At 25.7% G+C, this 21,148-nt stretch overlaps 2 protein-coding genes across 7 annotated transcripts; one reads left to right on the top strand and one right to left on the bottom strand.

Annotated features, from left to right (window-relative positions):
• Positions 1-510: 510 nt before the first annotated feature.
• LOC114125462 (protein SERAC1) lies at positions 511-20,076 on the bottom strand. 6 transcript variants are annotated; one of them, XM_050199035.1, is made up of 14 exons: positions 19,806-20,076; positions 18,805-18,999; positions 18,604-18,725; positions 18,442-18,534; positions 18,210-18,345; positions 17,994-18,137; positions 17,536-17,802; positions 16,389-16,596; positions 16,160-16,321; positions 15,968-16,098; positions 15,744-15,902; positions 15,538-15,684; positions 1,190-1,256; positions 511-645 (listed from the first exon to the last, which is right to left on the bottom strand). In XM_050199035.1, the coding sequence occupies exons 1-14, from the start codon at positions 20,074-20,076 to the stop codon at positions 582-584; spliced, it is 2,166 nt and encodes a 721-aa protein (XP_050054992.1). In that variant the 3' UTR covers positions 511-581. The 6 variants fall into 6 exon arrangements, with proteins under 6 accessions (XP_050054992.1, XP_050054990.1, XP_027844918.2 ...); XM_050199033.1 differs by lacking the exon at positions 15,538-15,684 and adding an exon at positions 2,285-2,431; XM_027989117.2 differs by lacking the exons at positions 15,538-15,684; positions 15,744-15,902 and adding exons at positions 2,285-2,431; positions 2,491-2,649.
• Positions 5,029-13,683, top strand: LOC114125463 (protein SERAC1). The gene is given in 10 exon segments (XM_050199038.1): positions 5,029-5,125; positions 5,866-5,945; positions 7,916-8,037; positions 8,115-8,723; positions 11,859-11,986; positions 12,071-12,214; positions 12,285-12,296; positions 12,299-12,427; positions 13,325-13,391; positions 13,534-13,683. Coding segments are annotated over 7 exon segments (1,158 nt in total). The 5' UTR covers positions 5,029-5,125; positions 5,866-5,945; positions 7,916-8,037; positions 8,115-8,121; the 3' UTR covers positions 13,610-13,683.
• Positions 20,077-21,148: the final 1,072 nt, after the last annotated feature.

Below are 21,148 nucleotides of genomic sequence, written 5' to 3'. Positions count from 1 at the left end.
CGATACATAAAAATCGAGTTTAGGGTGAGTAGTTTATGAGTTATACGTATTTAAAGTTTAGCTGCGCAGAGTGGAGTGGTACGGGGTTACCCCGTAAAATGTTTGTCCACTACTCCGCTTGTCAAAACTTTGAATAAGAATAACTCATAAACTACTAACCCTAAATTCGATTTTTATGTACCAAAATACTCAAAAAATTATTCTGTTTTGGAATAGGAAATTAAAACTCTATGTTGTCATTCAAAAAAGTAAAAAACTTAAAAAATTATAAGGGTAAAAATTATTAAAAAATATAATTTTTTTATAAAAATGTTGTTTTTTAACAATTTGAAACTATGTAAAAAATTATTTTCAAAAACATGAATACTTTTGGAAATAATGAGTGTTTTACGCTTAACCAATCATCCTGTATGTGATAAATACCAATATGTCAGTTACAATAAATTATATATCATTATTTAACAATATTTTTAATGTAAAACAAAATCATTAGTTCAGAATAATAAGTTAACATTTTTTAGTTAGTTTTAAACAATACAATATAAATAAAAATTATTCATATTAATTGAAATTTTTTTCAATTAACTACTGTATGCAGCAACTGTTTTTATCACAGATATAGTTTTTTGATAAACAAATGACAATCTGTAAAAACAATGACATAATAATTACACAAATTAAAATTATATTTATTTAATTATATTCTATATCAATACATGCAGTCTTTAAAAGTGCTTTATAGATAAAATATTTTCACTTTAAAAATTGTCACCAACTATTAATCTGTTTCAACTTTAAAGCAACCCTTTACATCAGCAGTTTTCAAACTTTTTTTTTGCGGAGCCTTAAAGATGCTAAAAAAAATTCACGGAGCCCCAAAAACTTGAAATACCAATTTTACAACTCATAAAAAATTATAGATCAATAAATTGCTAATATACGAACTTAATACAATATAAATGTAACTTATAACGATTTAATGAATAATAATACATGAACTTAATTCAGATGTTCCCTCGGAGCCCCTAGATTAGTTTCACAGAGCCCTAGGGCTCCACGGAGCACAGTTTTAGAACTGCTGCTTTATATAAAATGATAATACACACAAATTGGGTGTTAGGTTATACATAAATGATTTTTTTACATTATTACAAACTAATTATAATAACACAGTCTATTATATACTTACTTAGAATCAGCTTTGCAGATAGACATATGGTTTAATGGCAATTCATAAAGCTCACCCACGGATGGATCTAAAAATTATGTTTTAAATTTGTATAAAGTCTAAAAACTTATTAGTTCATAAATTAAAAAGATGTAAATGTATTATTTGGTAAACATATGTATATGTTTTTTAATAAGTGATAAGGAATTGCTTGAAAAACACTTATTGTTTTGAGTTATTATTTTATTGTATAAATATAATTAAATACATTTGCTGTATATTTAATTTATAACCTTTTGTATGATTTCTTGAAGTTTAAAAAACAATCATTCTTTATTTATTAAAGATTATGTGATAACCAGGATTTGAGATTTATTTCATGTTTGTTTGAAGTACAAAAAAATACTGTAGGTAAACTAAAAATAACTCGGGGATATTTTTAATATAGTACTATAATTGGAAAATGTGTAACTTATTTCTTTATTTAAATGTAATAAAAAGTTATATTTTTTAGGCATATTTCAAATGTATTAGTGCTACAAGTTGTAAAATGTTGAACTAAAAAAAAACATTATTACCTATCATTTAATTATTAAATTAAGAGGTTTAAATATTTTTATAATTATTATATTTTTCTAGTTTTATAAAATGGAAAATTAACTCAAAATGAAAAACATTTTTCAATATTCAAGGTTTAAGCATAAAAAAAAAAATAAATAAAAAATTAGATTTGAATGATGCTCTATAATTTTTTTTTACTCGATGATTTAATCATAGTTTTAAAATGTAATAACAATTAACAGCAAACATTCTATGCTAAAGGTGAGTTTTTACTTTTTAATAACAGTTAACACATAGTACCCTGTATCATGTCTAGGTTTTTCTTTTTATCATACATATTATATATTTATTGGTTATTTATATATTTTGTTATTTTAATTTAATCATGAGAGTTATAGTACATTTTGCTACAAACTAAATTAAACAAGATACTCTTGTTTTTTAAATAATCCAAATATTTCACATTAATTTTTATATATCTAATTCTATAAGTATATTAGTATGCTACATTATGTATTAATAATTTCATATTTTAATTAAATAACTGAAGCTTACCAGCTGCATCTTTAGGTACACATAATATAGGGACTTTCAAAGCAGTAAACTCTGTTGGAAGGGTTTCAGCAAAAGTGACTATCTTCATTGGATTTTCTTCTAAACATTCTAGGAAATTATTATGAAGGGATACTAACTTAGGTGAATCTATATATAAAAAAAAAAATTAACATATGTTATAAAACGTGATTAATAAGTCAAAATACCAGTTCTAAGTTCTTCAACTTCTACTGATGGCCATAAAAAGAATCGATATGCACTGTTTAAAGTGGCTAATGGTGATCCATGATGTGGAGTACTAAAAAAGAATACAGATCTTGTTTTTTCAAAAAGTTTTCTCACATTTGGATCATTACTGTTTCTTGCTGAAATAATTGTTTTTTAATTATTTATTTTAAATTCATATATTTTTTAGAAATAGACACTTTACCTGCAACCAACATATTTTTTACTAAAAGTCCTCCCATAGAATGAGCCAAAAAAATTATTGGTCGGTCTCCAATACCAATAGCCAATAATTGGTGCATTAATTTTTCTGTGCGTCCCTCGAGTGTACGATGACTAAAAATCATACAATTTTTAAATAATACTCATCATGAATTAATAAGAATGGAAATCATACTTTTTTTGTTTTAAAGGACAAGATGGTAACCATTAGGATAATGTTGTACTATAATCAACACCAATCACTCGAAGACCTTCTTCATCGGTGGGTAACCAATCAGATGGCCAACATTGACTATAACCTTCATTGAGAGCAGTTTGTCGTGCAGTAGGATCATCCCTTTTGAAAAGCAATATTCAATAATATATAATTTAATATACTTATATTTTTATAAATAAAATATTACCCTTTTAATGAGTAAGGGCCATTTCCTTTTGAATTTTCTTTAAGTGGTATATCATTCAAAACAAACTCAAATTTATTTCCAATCAAGTCCCATTCTCTAGCTTTGACTTCTTTATAACTATCTAGATAGTTTTGCATATCTTCACCAACTGGTTTTTTTAGTGTAGTGGTATTTGATGAGTTATGAGATTCATTCTTATTATTCATATCTATTATAAGCCCATATAGTTTTAATTAAATTAAAGTTTTAAATTATTTTATTGAACTATAACTATTAATAAGATCAACAATTTAGGTACTTGGGCGTTATCGTGACTACCGTCACCTTGTCACTACTACCTCGATGTTGAACGCAACTACCTTGATGTCAAACACATAGCGTGCAATGCATGCATTTATAATAGGTAATACAAGACTACCCAAAGCTAATATCAATATATTCATTGAAATAAAATATTTAGTAAAATTATGAGCATAGTTTTTTAACCCTGTGATCTACCTTAGGTGGTGTTGCAAAGCAAATCGAGGGATGTTTTCGTTTTAAATGTCCGAGCAAGAGCAGCGAGCGAGTGCAACACTGGCTCCTAATTATTCCTAATAGAATTAGAAAAAAAATTCACTAAAAAAATGCAACATTAGAGTGGGACACGGCATCGCTATAACGTATAACTCAATAAAATTATTTTGCTAATGAATAAAAAACTGAATTCTCAGTAGATATAAAAAATTCATTACAATATTTATAGCAATATTTGCGGGATGCTTGAAAGACCTAGTCTCGTAAAATAAGTAATTATTGCAGTAATCTGCAAGTAATAATAAATAATGTAGATTAGTTTTTAGTATATTGTTGGAACGCAAATCAAAAAGAACAATTGTATAAAAATAAAAATGTGGTATATTTTCTGACTCCATTGTAAGAGTCCATAAAATAATAACTAATAATTATTGAAGTAAATATCGCAATTGTAATAGCGAAACTGGTTTCACTGCGTGTTTGTGTCAATATCAATATCGTTATTTTCTCTGCGCCGTGCACATAATATGTTGCGCTTGATATTGCTACGAATTTGCGTCAATATGTCATAGGTACAATATTATAGTTTGATCGATTTCGTCAATCGTACTTAAATATGATTTTATATTAACCTAATACAAACTAAAATTGCGTTTAAACATAATATATACTTTACAACCAAATTAACTTTGTACCTATAATGTGCATTTGCATAATATACATGTGAAAATAAGAATAAAATGGTTAAAAAAGTATGTAAATAATTTGTAAGTATAAAAAACATTTGGTAATTGACTGAATTTTGTATAACATTAATAGTAGTTGGTAAATAAATAATAAAATAAATAATATAGGGTTTTGTATTACTAAAATTGATTAGTGAAAGCAATAGTTTTTAGTTTTGATAAAGACTTTAATGTTTGATGTATACGTAAAAACATTAATAGGTATCCGATATAAATAACAACAACATATCTAGATAGGTATATTAATTAATTAAAAAAAAAGAGGTATATTAAAATGAATATAATTTTGTATAGATTAACATTGAAACAGTTTAGTTAACAAGTATCTAAATTATTTTTAACATATTATATTTTATGGTATATTGATTTATAAGTCTCAGCACTTCAGTTGGTACAAAAATCGTTATCATATTTATATACAATTTTCAACTACTTTAAAATTTCTAAATCTGAGATTTACGTTATATCGTACATTGATACTAAAGAAATCATTTTCTAGAAGTAAATTGTAGCTGCACAGTGCACGTGTGATGGATACATTACCATTGTTACTTGGACACTTTGACAATTAATAACAATGTACTACACACTAACGTGGATGTTAAAACATCATATTGTAGCGATATTAAATACAGCTGTTAAAGAAGGTCAGACTAACTATTGGCTGGCTATACTCAGTTGGTTTTTTCTAAACGTTCGTAACGCATGTGACAATTTGTAAATGACGCGTAAGTAAATTTATTTTTATTATTTGATAAGTTTTACCAAGAAAATCTTTTTAATTATTAGATAAAAGTAAACTTAATTTGAGCCATATTACACGTTTAACTAAAACCTATATAATCCATAAAAAAAATAAATATGTTTGAAAAATAAAATTACTAATATATTTTAGAATCTACACTGTTGAAAATGTATGTTATTTAAAAAAAAATATATATATATATACTTGAACTGATAAAATAGAATAAACATAGGATAGATTACCAGTATTACTTGTTTATTTAACATAAACATTTTCATATTTTTTTCTAAACTAATTAAACTAATATATACATTTAAAAAATATATTATAAGAGTAAATGAGTAACAGGCAACTTTATGTTGAATGTCAATAATATTGAGCTAAGCAAGAAACCATACATTTTGAGTTCAATGTCAAATTAATAAAATCGTTAGTTGTAGTCAGTGTGGTATTGTACATTAGTCTAATTTAAAGCCAATTTATAAAATACAACAAACGTGAAAGACCCGTCATAGAATCATATTGTATATTAGGTACTGAAATTAAACCAAGCATCTTAACGATTTTCATAAATAATAATTTAAACATATTTAAGTATTATTTATATACTAAAATTGTCTTCAAGATTTTATAATTAAAAAAAAAAAAAAAATTGGGTAATATTATTATAGGTGTATAATTGTGTGTAAGTAAATATATGTAAAATAAAATATGTTATTTCAGAATAGACTATACATCACTGATCATAACTAGTTCAAGTATTTTCCAAATGTAATCAAAGCTGTGTTGACGAGCCAGAATACGTAAGTTACCTACATTTCTATTTTCTTAATTGTTTTTATAAGTATTAAACACACAATTGAATGCTACAATACATTACATTGGGTGGTTCTTTTAAGTTATAACACTGAAAACCGAGGAACTTGTCTTGCGGTATAGGAGGTGTCGATTCTGGCTTGTTATTGAGTATAGGTCGTGGTAATTAACGTGTTAAATTGTAATTCAATAATTAATCATTTTACACACGAAAAATGATTCTGAGCGGAATCCAAACATAATATTTTACTGAGAATATTTTATTCCATATTTAAATTGATACTATTAATTTATTTCACTATCAGTAAGATCACTCACGTAGGTACTATCCCTCTGAGGTTCCAGGAAAATTAATTTTAAATTCAAAATTGTACGTAATTATATACTGTAAATTTAAACAAAAAATAACGATTTTTCCATTTAACGGTTTTAATTATTTTGTTGTAATTCAAGAAACATTTATCTTAGGAACTTGAAACTTCATTTCATTACGTATATATTAACATTTTTTATTTGTCACGCAATTTTTAAAATATTTAGACTAATTTTAATTTATTTATACTTCAAACTTAATGAGATAGTAATTAATATTAGATTTAGATACATGCATTTTTTAGAAATATTTTGCCTTTTTAGATTCTAAGTGTGTTTAAAATTTATAAATTACACTACTTTTATATTTGAATTAATTTTGAGGTATTTACTAAGTTCCTTATGAACTACTAAGTTCATATTGAAGTATTGAATAATAATTATTATATTATATTATATTTTATTCTTTTTTTATTTTTGAATCTCGAATACCAATAGTACTTATTGGATTTGCATCAATAATAGTTTTATAATTTGCTTACAAATAAATAAAATGAATTTAAATCAGAGGGAGCTTTTCAGTTGTAAAACTACACCTTACTACAATAATATAATGTATGCATGGTATACCTATTAATCGATTTTCTAGTAACGTCTTAAAATATTTTTAAATATCACAGCGGAAGTAAACTTAGTTAAAGACCAAAAATCTCATATTTTATTTTTTCTAGAAAATCAACAACTAATTTTTAATCGATTTTCACATAAAATTAGGAATTTTTAATCCAAAATGTCATCTTTGAAGTTTGAATGAATGTTGCAAAACAGTAAGGGTAGATAATGGCTTATATCATAATATAAGTCCAGTAAGTACTCAAAAAATACAAATCTATAGCACCTACTACCTACAATTATTTTTTGAGTAGGTAGACTATTGAAATATACGTGTTTTTGACTTTAGCTATAACAACTTTTGACTTTTGATTCCGTGAGACACAAAGTATATATAATTAGATCCAATTTCTATTAAAAATTTCCCACAGATTTTATAGTTGAAGTCATTTTCTACTTTAAAAATTGTTTTCAGATACATACTAATACACTAATACACAAATACAATGACATAGACACACACACACACATACACATACCCAAGCACGCGATCTCAGAATCTAAAACTGTTTAAAACATTAATTTGTAATTAACTTCATCACTTCTACTTTGTATAGATAATGTAAGAATATCTAATCAAAATGTCCTCTGATTAGGTCTTTGAGTCTTTTTTTTTTTGTAGGTACAAATAATTAAATCCAATCTGTACTTAGGATGTACAGTAAGTACATTTTCATAACTTTCATAAAAGAGTAACTAGGTAATGGTTTTATATTATACCTACATGATAAGTATAGTAAAATACAACATTAATTTAAATTTTAAAATAATGAAATTTAAACAATTTTAAATATATATAAATCTTTAATGAATATTAACATAACATAATTTCTATTAGATACTTATATAGTAATTCCACCTTTTTATACAAAAATATGTTATAAATCTTTAGTGTTAACACTATTAACGCATAGTTAATTATAATAAACAATATTACCAAAGTGATTTAAATTAAAAATATGGATTCTTGTAGGTACCTAACAAATTCAAGTTTGCATACATTGATTACTAATTTTCTAGTACGAACATAGAAGTGAACGTTTTTGTTTCGAGCTGCTGGGTTAGTTGAAAGATCCTTGGAAATAATATCAATAGGTAACTTTAGATTTAAAATTATTTATTCCTTAAACAGCACCTAATAATATAAGCTTATTTTAATTAATTGATAATAGGAATATTATGAAGACGGCTCAAGGTATTGCATATGTTATTTGTTACTTTAAACCTAACATCACATTATACCAGAAAATGCTGATATTATGTTGGGCGAAGACCAAGAATATGTTTTTCTATGAAACTATATTGATGACTTCATTTTTATCATGGTTAATAAAATACAGTCGGTGGTTGGCGAGATTTGCAATTGAAAAATGTTATATTGTTTTAAATACGTTTGACCAAAAGCTGAATTCGATTGATTCAGTCGATGGCCCCAAAAGATGTGAAGTTAAATGTGAGGTATTATACGACCCAGGAATTGAATCAACTTTCATGGACGTAGTTTTTATACACGGACTGAAGGGTGACAAACTTAAGACTTGGAACCAAGGTGCGTGGAAACAAGTAGATCAAAAACCTGAGCCCGTGGTTGTCAGGAATACCGGATTATCCACGATAAATCAATTTGAAAGATTGGCTATCGACGAGGAGATCAAAGAGTTTACCAATTGTTGGCCCAGAGACTGGCTGCCACTAGATTGTCCATATGTCCGAGTTATAGCGATTAGTTACAGTACCGATCCTTATTTGTGGAGACCTATATGGTTAAGTAAACCAGTTAGGTAAGAAAAGTTTAACAAAATAATAAATAAAAAATGTTTATTTCTTAAGCTTTGAGAGTTGTTTACGGTAGAAAATTGAATTTAGTTGGTCATTTTTATGTGTCAAAAGTAAAAATATATTCAGAGTATTTTTCAAAATAATCAGGAATAACAAACTTCATAAGCAAAACTAGTTTTTGGCAATTGTTGAAAAATATACCTAATTAGTATTTTTTAAATATAAAATACTTTTCAAAATATTTTGCATATTTTTGTGCTAAGGCAATAATATTTTTTTTAATATTAAAAGTTTAAAATTTTATAGAAGATTCTTCGTAAATTGTTTTTACCACGCTTAATATTAATAAAACGATGTTCTTATTTTTTTTTTTTAAACTCATGACTTATGAGCTAGATTGTTACCTTTTTGGATATCCTTTGTCTTAGCTGTAATAGAAGCTTACGCCATAATATGTGGATTACATTCCAATAGCCTTGACTAACTGCAAATGTTATTAAAAATTAATGACGAAATTTACGGCGTCTTATGTAGACTATTTAAGAGCATGATTACCAAATAGTAGCTTGCAATAAGTACAATAATATAATATAATAAGTGAAGATGTATAAGCAATGTGAAATTGGTATACAGTACCTAAAATACCTACAAAGTTTCCCACAGGACATTTTAAAAAGAGTGACGACGAACTTAATTTCATTATACACGGGAGAGTCCATTTTTCTCCACTTTCCATTTTCCTCCAATAAATAAAATAATAAAATAGTATATAATATAATATTTTTTTATAGGTAATTGTAGGACATTTCAGCAACAAATGAATACCTATTTAATGAAAAGAAAAATTAGACATACCTAACATGAATAATTATTTTACTTTTTTAATTACATACTTGGAAATGTCTCAGTTTTGCAATTTAATAATTTTTGCATTTTCGATTGCTCCATGACGTTTGTTTATTCGGTAGTCTTTCGGTTTTATCGGGGTATGAATACTTCTTATTTAACAATAAATATGAGTTTGAATTTACTTCATAATATTGAGCCAAATAAATATGTTTAGTTTTTCTTTATAAAAATGTTCATTAAAATGTGAATGGAATGACTTAAGTGCATTGGTAGTTCGTAATAATGAAGATGATAATTCTGAAATTCTAGCATATTATGATGAAACGTACGTGTCTATTAAATAGTCAAATAGTCAGCATACTGACTCGCTCTATTATCGTTAGGTATACAATGCATATAAAATCATCAATAAAACATAAATGATCTTATCGTGACGTTTGAAGTGTGAGCCGAAACGTATTTCTAATCCAAGAACAAATTTCAGAATTTTTTTTCTTTATAAACTTGAACTGAATTTTTCGAAACCTTGATTGTGCCAGGTTAATCTTTATTCTATCTTAATGATACGGAACGCAACACTAAAACATTGGCTAACATATTGAAGGGAAATTGACATAATTTTAGTCGAAATAATGTGGAGGAAAATGGACAGTAGGTCCGAGGAAAACGGTAACTGGCTTTTGGAGGAAAATAGCTACGGATTTATACACACACATTTATTGTAGTATAATATATTATTAACATATTAAATATCAAGGTATATAATTTGTATACCTATATTTAAATATGATTTTTTTTAGAAAATGATATTCATATTAGTAAACAAATACGTTTGGAATTGTACATAATGTCAACATAGGTATAACAGAAAAAATATTGATAAATTGAATAGATATTGATTTGAATACTATTTATGTTGTAAATTGTAATAATAATATTAATAGTATACTATAATTGTATGGTTATTAATCTGAACACAAAACAATGAAGATTTTATAGAAAAACTCCAAGGGGCAGTAGGTGGGAAAAATTCAATTAGGTACTTATCTCTCTCTCTCTCTCTCGTTAGCATGATAAAAATAAAACATAGTTTGATTTTTTCTTTATAATAAATGTATAAATTGTGTTCAAAATATTTTATAAATTTTTGAAATGTATTATCAATACCAACTTACATTTTTTTAATCATAAATGACCAAAACTTCAGATAAATAATTATTACCTATTTACTGTTTTCAGTTTTGTATCATATGGAAATACTACTAGGTATAGTTTCTAATAATATAGATTGTTGACGTCGATTGGCAACGAATAACAACAACAATATAAATTAATCTAGGTACATGAAAAATTTTATTTTAATAATATAGTAGTTAACTTTTTTGTTTTATTTTTTATCAAATGTCAAAAGCTAAATTGAATATTGATTAAAATTACAATGTACATCATTAGGGTCACACTCCGAAAAAATGTATAGAAAATTTACTATTATAATTTATAATAGGTACAAATATGTTGCTTAATAAAAATTAATACTTTATAATTAGCTACCTACCAATGTGGTCACTGAACAGTACATTTGTATACTTTTGCAAGTTGGGGTATTAGATAAATAGGCAGGTATACCAATCATATATGTTTCAAATATTTTCGGAGGGGGCTTTGATCTAGATATAGGTACCTACATTAAGTTCACAATATTTATTTTAAAATTGTTTTATCTTTAATTTCGGGCCTTCGGGGGGTGTTTGAACAAACACCCAAACCTCCTCTCCTCTTACCTACGGCCATGACATCAATACACCAGTTGATGGTACCTATTAGCCATTAGGGTATTAGTGGCATGATACTTTTGTATCGTAAATCACAAATGTTTATAATTTCTGTAAAAAATAAAATATACATGTACCTATAGTAAATAAGGTATACACATAAAAACAAAGTTGACATTTCTAGTCACTTATATTTTAAATGTCATATTGCCATTGTCTACCTAATTCAAGTACCTATATGCCATAAGCTATTATAACTAGGTAAACTTTTTTCAGTCTCCAGCTAAAGAACTCACCATGATCCGACTTACTATAGGTAGGTAGGTACCTACCTAGTTATAGCATTTCCTTAGAAACCACTCCATACCTGTAGTATTGAATATATTTTGGACTGGTTATGACACCAGCAATTGATAGACTGAAATGATATGTCAGATTAGTTGTATATAATATTATACTTATTATGTCATAATGTATTATTCTAATTATAATTGTTCAAGAATGTATTTTATTTAGAACAACCATGAATGATAGAGGATTGGAGATGATATCACTTCTAAGAAATGTACAAGTTGGACAGCATCCCATTACATGGGTTGGTCACTCTAAAGGAGGATTATTCATAAAACAAATATTAGTACATGGTATTAATATAATTTATTCAGCACTAGATGGATATATAGCTATGTTTATTGATTTTTAAACGTACATCAATTATATTGTTACAGCTAATGAAAACCAGCAAACCCACAATATCATAACAAATACCAGAGGAATATTATTTTATAGTGTTCCTCATAACGGATCTCCTTTGGCCAATATAAAACTACCACTATTCAAAAGGTCAATTGAATTACAAGAGTTAGTAAATGGTATAGTACACAATACTGTCAATGTGTACATTTTAGAATGATTAATAATTGCTTTTAATTCTTATCACAGATTCACAAGATATACAAAACTTCAGAAAACATTTTATGAAATAATGAACATTAATAGACAAATACAAGTGAAAAGTTTTATTGAAACCAAGTTAACATTGATGAAGTTAATTTATTTAAGAATCGTTTCTATACAATCTGCAGGTATCTACTCTCATATTTAAATGTTTTAAATTATTATAGTTGAGCTAGAATTAAATAATACCTATGTAACTAAAACAATCATTATTAATTTTAAAATTGTAATTACTTCAAATGCAATATGTTGTAAAACTATTTTGTTTCTATACATTTCAAGAACAAAAAATCTTACCATAGCATATTATAATCATATCTATAAAATATTTATAAGTCTATAGATACATTTAATTTTTACTTAACTATAACCTAACTTAACAGTTCAGGTTAAATACACAGTTACATAATTGTATAAGCCAGTATAAGAGATGATTTTACCTAGGATCCCAAGAAGTTTAATATTACATACATAAATATTTTTCACAATATTGATTTGTGTACATTATCATCAATTATCATAACACAAGGTGATTTAATGTTTTATACTTTTTTTCTCCTTATTTTTTGATTTTTAAAAACTTTTTTTTTTTATAATTTATCACTATATTTAAATAAAAAAATCGCATTTACAATGTTCAGATTATTTGATTTAGTAAATAGCAACTTGTATTTATAATTCTCTAATCTAAAAATTTACATTTTGTTCTGTAAACGTAGATGTATAATATTAAACTTGGCTTTCTCACTTTATCGTGGGGTTCTATTTTGCTTATTTTAAGTTAAAACTCATAAATTACAAATTATTGGTTTAATAATCAATATTTATAGTTCAGATTTACAAATCACGTTATAAAACAAATTTATTGTTTCAAAAAATTAATGAAGTGAATTAGGTAGACTTCTTCATATTTATATTATGAGCAATAGGTTTTTCTTTTTTTTAATTTTAAACCAATAATAATAACATTAAATTTTATTCAAGATATAATCAAAATTCACTTTTTTTTTATAAATACTGTTAAGATCCAGGATTTGGAGATTTATATGGCGTTCCATTAGATCATCGAAATATTTGTAAGCCAAAAAATCGGTAAGAATTACAACATAGTAAGATATTAAAATATATAATATTACAAAGTAAAAAACTATACAAGTAATTTAAGATTATTTTAATTATCAATCATTTTGGTAAGCACTTATTTTAAATACTGATATAATAATACTTATTACAGGAATTGTTTTTTATATCAAGAGCTGGTTAATATGATACAATCATTAAAGCAATCAACAGTAGAAGAAACGGTGTAAAAAATGTTTTAAATAATATATATTATACATACCAAAAATAAACAAGAGATCATTATATGTGATAAATACCAATATGTCAGTTACAATAAATTTTATATCATTATTTAACAATATTTTTAATGTAAAACAAAATCATTAGTTCAGAATAATAAGTTAACATTTTTTAGTTAGTTTTAAACAATACAATATAAATAAAAATTATTCATATAAATTGAAATTTTTTTCAATTAACTACTGTATGCAGCAACTGTTTTTATCACAGATATAGTTTTTTGATAAACAAATGACAATCTGTAAAAACAATGACATAATAATTACACAAATTAAAATTATATTTATTTAATTATATTCTATATCAATACATGCAGTCTTTAAAAGTATTTATAGATAAAATATTTTCACTTTAAAAATTGTCACCAACTATTAATCTGTTTCAACTTTAAAGCAACCCTTTACATCAGCAGTTTTCAAACTTTTTTTTTGCGGAGCCTTAAAAATGCTAAAAAAAATTCACGGAGCCCCAAAAACTTGAAATACCAATTTTACAACTCATAAAAAATTATAGATCAATAAATTGCTAATATACGAACTTAATACAATATAAATGTAACTTATAACGATTTAATGAATAATAATACATGAACTTAATTCAGATGTTCTCTCGGAGCCCCTAGATTAGTTTCACAGAGCCCTAGGGCTCCACGGAGCACAGTTTTAGAACTGCTGCTTTATATAAAATGATAATACACACAAATTGGGTGTTAGGTTATACATAAATGATTTTTTAAATTATTACAAACTAATTATAATAACACAGACTATTATATACTTACTTAGAATCAGCTTTGCAGATAGACATATGGTTTAATGGCAATTCATAAAGCTCACCCACGGATGGATCTAAAAATTATGTTTTAAATTTGTATAAAGTCTAAAAACTTATTAGTTCATAAATTAAAAAGATGTAAATGTATTATTTGGTAAACATATGTATATGTTTTTTAATAAGTGATAAGGAATTGCTTGAAAAACACTTATTGTTTTGAGTTATTATTTTATTGTATAAATATAATTAAATACATTTGCTGTATATTTAATTTATAACCTTTAGTATGATTTCTTGAAGTTTAAAAAACAATCATTATTTATTTAATTAAAGATTATGTGATAACCAGGATTTGAGATTTATTTCATGTTTGTTTGAAGTACAAAAAAATACTGTAGGTAAACTAAAAATACCTCGGGGATATTTTTAATATAGTACTATAATTGGAAAATGTGTAACTTATTTCTTTATTTAAATGTAATAAAAAGTTATATTTTTTAGGCATATTTCAAATGTATTAGTGCTACAAGTTGTAAAATTTTGAACTAAAAAAAAACATTATTACCTATCATTTAATTATTAAATTAAGAGGTTTAAATATTTTTATAATTATTATATTTTTCTAGTTTTATAAAATGGAAAATTAACTCAAAATGAAAAACATTTTTCAATATTCAAGGTTTAAGCATAAAAAAAAAAATAAATAAAAAATTAGATTTAAATGATGCTTTATAATTTTTTTTACTCGATGATTTAATCATAGTTTTAAAATATAATAACAATTAACAGCAAACATTCTATGCTAAAGGTGAGTTTTTACTTTTTAATAACAGTTAATACATAGTACCCTGTATCATGTCTATGTTTTTCTTTTTATCATACATATTATATATTTATTGGTTATTTATATATTTTGTTATTTTAATTTAATCATGAGAGTTATAGTACATTTTGCTACAAACTAAATTAAACAAGATACTCTTGTTTTTTAAATAATCCAAATATTTCACATTAATTTTTATATATCTAATTCTATAAGTATATTAGTATGCTACATTATGTATTAATAATTTCATATTTTAATTAAATAACTGAAGCTTACCAGCTGCATCTTTAGGTACACATAATATAGGGACTTTCAAAGCAGTAAACTCTGTTGGAAGGGTTTCAGCAAAAGTGACTATCTTCATTGGATTTTCTTCTAAACATTCTAGGAAATTATTATGAAGGGATACTAACTTAGGTGAATCTATATATAAAAAAAAAAATTAACATATGTTATAAAACGTGATTAATAAGTCAAAATACCAGTTCTAAGTTCTTCAACTTCTACTGATGGCCATAAAAAGAATCGATATGCACTGTTTAAAGTGGCTAATGGTGATCCATGATGTGGAGTACTAAAAAAGAATACAGATCTTGTTTTTTCAAAAAGTTTTCTCACATTTGGATCATTACTGTTTCTTGCTGAAATAATTGTTTTTTAATTATTTATTTTAAATTCATATATTTTTTAGAAATAGACACTTTACCTGCAACCAACATATTTTTTACTAAAAGTCCTCCCATAGAATGAGCCAAAAAAATTATTGGTCGGTCTCCAATACCAATAGCCAATAATTGGTGCATTAATTTTTCTGTGCGTCCCTCGAGTGTACGATGACTAAAAAACATACAATTTTTAAATAATACTCATCATGAATTAATAAGAATGGAAATCATACTTTTTTTGTTTTAAAGGACAAGATGGTAACCATTCGGATAATGTTGTACTATAATCAACACCAATCACTCGAAGACCTTCTTCGTCGGTGGGTAACCAATCAGATGGCCAACATTGACTATAACCTTCATTGAGAGCAGTTTGTCGTACAGTAGGATCATCCCTTTTGAAAAGCAATATTCAATAATATATAATTTAATATACTTATATTTTTATAAATAAAATATTACCCTTTTAATGAGTAAGGGCCATTTCCTTTTGAATTTTCTTTAAGTGGTATATCATTCAAAACAAACTCAAATTCATTTCCAATCAAGTCCCATTCTCTAGCTTTGACTTCTTTATAACTATCTAGATAGTTTTGCATATCTTCACCAACTGGTTTTTTTAGTGTAGTGGTATTTGATGAGTTATGAGATTCATTCTTATTATTCATATCTATTATAAGCCCATATAGTTTTAATTAAATTAAAGTTTTAAATTATTATATTGAACTATAACTATTAATAAGATCAACAATTTAGGTACTTGGGCGTTATCGTGACTACCGTCACCTTGTCACTACTACCTCGATGTTGAACGCAACTACCTTGATGTCAAACACATAGCGTGCAATGCATGCATTTATAATAATACAAGACTACCCAAAGCTAATATCAATATATTCATTGAAATAAAATATTTAGTAAAATTATGGGCATAGTTTTTTAACCCTGTGATCTACCTTAGGTGGTATTGCAAAGCAAATCGAGGGATGTTTTCGTTTTAAATGTCCGAGCAAGAGCAGCTAGCGAGTGGCAACACTGGCTCCTAATTATTCCTAATAGAATTAGAAATAAAATTCACTAAAAAAATGCAACATTAGAGTGGGACACGGCGTCGCTATAACGTATAACCCATAATATGAGGTAGTCGCGATAACACACAAGTACCAAAATTTATATTGTTAGTAAGATAGTAAATATAAATTCTGAATGAATAAAACATAATTTATACTTGAAACTATGTACGAGTAAATGTATATGTTGATTATTATTTTAATATGAAACAAGTATAGTGGAACCTTGATAAATCGAATTGGTTGGGAATAAAAACAATTTTTAGTTATCAAGAATTTGACTTAGGTACGAAAAATATATAATATTATATTATAGGGCAAGGGCCAAGGTTTTCCTCTGAGTTATCGAAAATTTAACTTATAGAAGTTCTACTAGATATATATAATTAAGGAATATTTAAGAAACATCTAAAAAATTAGATTAATTGTCTAAGGTAATCAATAGTTATAGCCAATTCACAGCCAGCGAGACTACTAAGAAATACGTAACTTAACAAAAAATTTAGTAATAATTGATGATAATATTTATTAGTATTTACCAAAAAGGCCAAGAGGTTCATTAATAAGTAGATCTTTTTCACGCCATGAAAAACTGACACCACCTAATAGGCCATGCACTAGAACTACATCAATTTTAGCATCTTGGTGGTATCTATTTTTCGGATGTAATAATACTGTTTGCTTTCCAAACATATAATTTCCGTTAATTGGATCTTCATCATCCATATTTAATAATGTTCGGTTGGCCCATGACTGGATTCTAAAATTTTGATGATTTTTCCATTCAAACAAAATACTGATCCAACCTAAATCACATATTATAAATAATCATGTATAACCATTATTTTTTAATTTGTTAATAATAGATAATAAAGATATGATAAAAATGAATATTGAGAAGTTTTGAAATTTTCTTACTGAGTTGATAATCAAATATCATATTTACTTTGGAAATCTATAATAATTATCTATTGAAACAATATTCATTAGACTATACCGGTTGAACAAATGTCTTGGATAAGATCTCTATTTAAAGAAGCAACTGACAACAGTTTTCCGATTTCTTCTGCCACTTCTTCATCATGTTTTAAATACTGATAAATTGCCATTAAAATTTGTAAACCTCCCAATTTTACCATAGCTATTTAAACATGTTACATTTATCAATTTTGAATTTGTATTGCAAAAAATAAATTTGATTTATAGTATTTACCAGTAACATTTGTTTCATTGTTACAATGATGACGTAAGGCATTTATGCTTAACTGTAATATATTATCATTGTCTATTTGCATACTACCAAAATCTGGTGGTGTATCTTCTGGATGATAATAGTCATGCTGTTTATCCTAATAAAAATAAATAAACACTAGTATTTAGAAATATAACATTACTAAAAATAAATAAATAGTACATTAACTGTGAAATATATGATTTTTGCTTACTTTAAATGCATATGCTATGAAGTAAGATAAACATTTGTGTTCGTTTAAATCATTTAATTTAATTAACAAATCACGGATTTTGCATAATATTTCCTGAATGAAATTTGATTAATAATTATAAAATGAAAATAAAACAATGATTATTAGTATTATTATTCTTACATCTTTTGTCCAGCTTATATTTCTAGGAGGTAAGAAAAATTTAGGATTAACATTAGTTGAACGAGCCAAACCAACCAAGGTATGTGCGTGACTCATTTGTGCTAAATGTTGACAATCTGAATCTAAAATAAAAACATACCTCTTTGTAAAATAAATATTATATTATATTATATTATTTTATTATGAGAATATAATATTTACCTTTTAGATCATTCATTTTAGTTAATCGTGAAGTGGCTACCCAGGATAATTTAGAATTTTTATACTTGTTAGTTATTTCCAAAAGTTTCCAAGCCTTTTTGTGTTTAAAATCATTCCATTTTTGTAAAAAAAATACAGGAGGATTTGTTGGCTGTATTATACTGTTGCTATCAATAATTTGATATTCATCAAGTTCTATAAAAATAATTGTATAACATTAATAACAAGCTAATATTATATTTTAAAAATGTATCTGACACTAATTGAGAGTACATATTTTACACACAAAAATATTTTCTTATTTCCACGTTCAATGTTAAAACTATTAACTATTCATAATATCTATAGTAAAAGCTGGTATTGAATTGAATTTTTAAATCATTATTGAAAATTAATAATAAAAACAATGTAAAAGAATAAAAGTAATAATTAAATCAAATGACAAAAATAATAACAATTAAAATATAAGGTACCTAATTAAATTTTAATCAAATTACTAAATTAATGAAGACTGAATACCCCGGAATACCTAGATACCTATAGATTTAATAGACAAATAAATGATACCAGAAAATTATATTTTGAGGATTTAGTATCTATGACTAGTAGGTACACGTACATGTTATACTTATTGTCTGCATTATTGTGTGATAGGTAACTAAGAATAATTAGGTATTTAAATTTAATTTATGCCACCCATAGGTAGACAGCTAAATTTATTTTTACAAATAAGATGTTAAGAAAGTAATTTATTAATATTAATATAGGTAAAAAGTAAAAAAAAATATACATCTTACTTAAATTTTTTTGTAATAGTAATGTAAACAACTTATAGGTAATGTATATATATGGTACCTATATAAAACATAATTCAAATTGTATGTTTGATTCTTATTTGAAAATTGATGAAAATAGAATTTTATACACGAAGAATGTCTAAAGAAATATGACTATATATTATATACTATAGTAGGTAGTGGTATCAATAACACAAAGTTTACCAGTGAATGTAGTTTTGTCAGCAAATATATATTCTGGTGATTTGTTGTTCAACAGCATTGGATCTTTTTGTACGCAACGTTCAATGGTCAAGACAGTTTCATGAAACTCGTATGCCAGCCATCCTAGACCGCCGGTCACCACACAATAGGCTATGGACTCAGCTATCAAACGGATATGGTTGCGATTTTCTGACACACTATTGGAAATTTTGGCCATCTTTTCGCGTAACTTACTGAATGGTATCAATTTAAACACAAACGATCCTTTCATGTTTATTGGTTTTCAGCAAAGACCTGCTACTGATTAAATACCGCCATCAATCTGACGTCGTCCAGTGTTCTATCTACAATCGTGATCACAGTGAATTAGTCCCATAGAGATGTACACGTTAAAACGAATGTGATTCGTCATTCCATGTCGTACGATTTCAAGCAAGAATGTTAACGGTAAACAATTCAATTGCCAATTTTTTATTTATTATTTTTTACAATCAACAATCATTAACACTGAATACTGATAAAGTTGCTTATATTTATAAATTACTTTGATAACATCGCGATTAAAGATAACCTATCTCGTGAGTTGTGATTAAGCGTAAAGTTTCAAAAATCGATAAGTATCAAGTAGCGCTACTATAATATGAGATACTTAAATCGTGGCTATTACAATGTATGGTATCTGTTGTTCCGTGTTCATACTAATAAATTAAGCATTAATTACCTACCCTTATATTTACCAAATGTTTAATTTATTGTTTTATATCTAGGTTCATCATCATTTTATAATATTGGCAAAAAACACGATTTTTAAGTCAAAGACTATACAGAAAGTATGCAACCAAAATCCGTTAACTCGAAATTTAAATCGATATTTGTTATTCGATATTATAAAAAAATTCCACATTAAATCGATTAATTTCTCACCAGAATGTGCTGCGGACTACGGATACTAGTGTAGCTAATTTTCTTCTTGTGAACGTTTAATTTTTTAATACCTATTTATTCATTTAATAATTTAAATACTTTTTAATTTGTATAGGTATAGTAAAACACAGATTTTTATAAACTTTATTTTTCAGTTTAATCAATTTTATCAATATCTAATATCTAAAATTCTTTTTCTAGCAATGCAACAATTTTAACAGTAGTTATTAGCTAACTCCTTGTTTATTAAAATCCATTTTAATAAAACTTTTAAGTCTTCTAAGTAGATAACTACCTATTTGTTAAACAAACATAATTACACATTCACAACGCACTGTATAAGTTGAAATTTTCGTAGGAAATAAAAATAATTATTTATTTGTAAGATTTATGAACATTAACATTAAGTCATTAACATA

The sequence above is a fragment of the Aphis gossypii genome, chromosome 2 (genome assembly GCF_020184175.1).
Source record: "Aphis gossypii isolate Hap1 chromosome 2, ASM2018417v2, whole genome shotgun sequence".
In the NCBI taxonomy this organism is placed as follows: Eukaryota; Metazoa; Arthropoda; class Insecta; order Hemiptera; family Aphididae; genus Aphis; species Aphis gossypii.
Note: the sequence above shows the minus strand (reverse complement) of the source record. Positions and strands in the feature narration are given on the sequence as shown.

Coding starts and splice junctions, on each gene's coding strand:
- LOC114125462 (XM_050199035.1), bottom strand. CDS start 20,076: ATGAAAGGATCGTTTGTGTTTAAATTGATACCATTCAGTAAGTTACGC. Junction 18,535..18,603: donor ATATAAGCTGGACAAAAGAT/GTAAGAATAATA, acceptor AATTTCATTCAG/GAAATATTATGCAAAATCCG. Junction 646..1,189: donor ATCTGCAAAGCTGATTCTAA/GTAAGTATATAA, acceptor TTGTTTTTACAG/ATTGTCATTTGTTTATCAAA.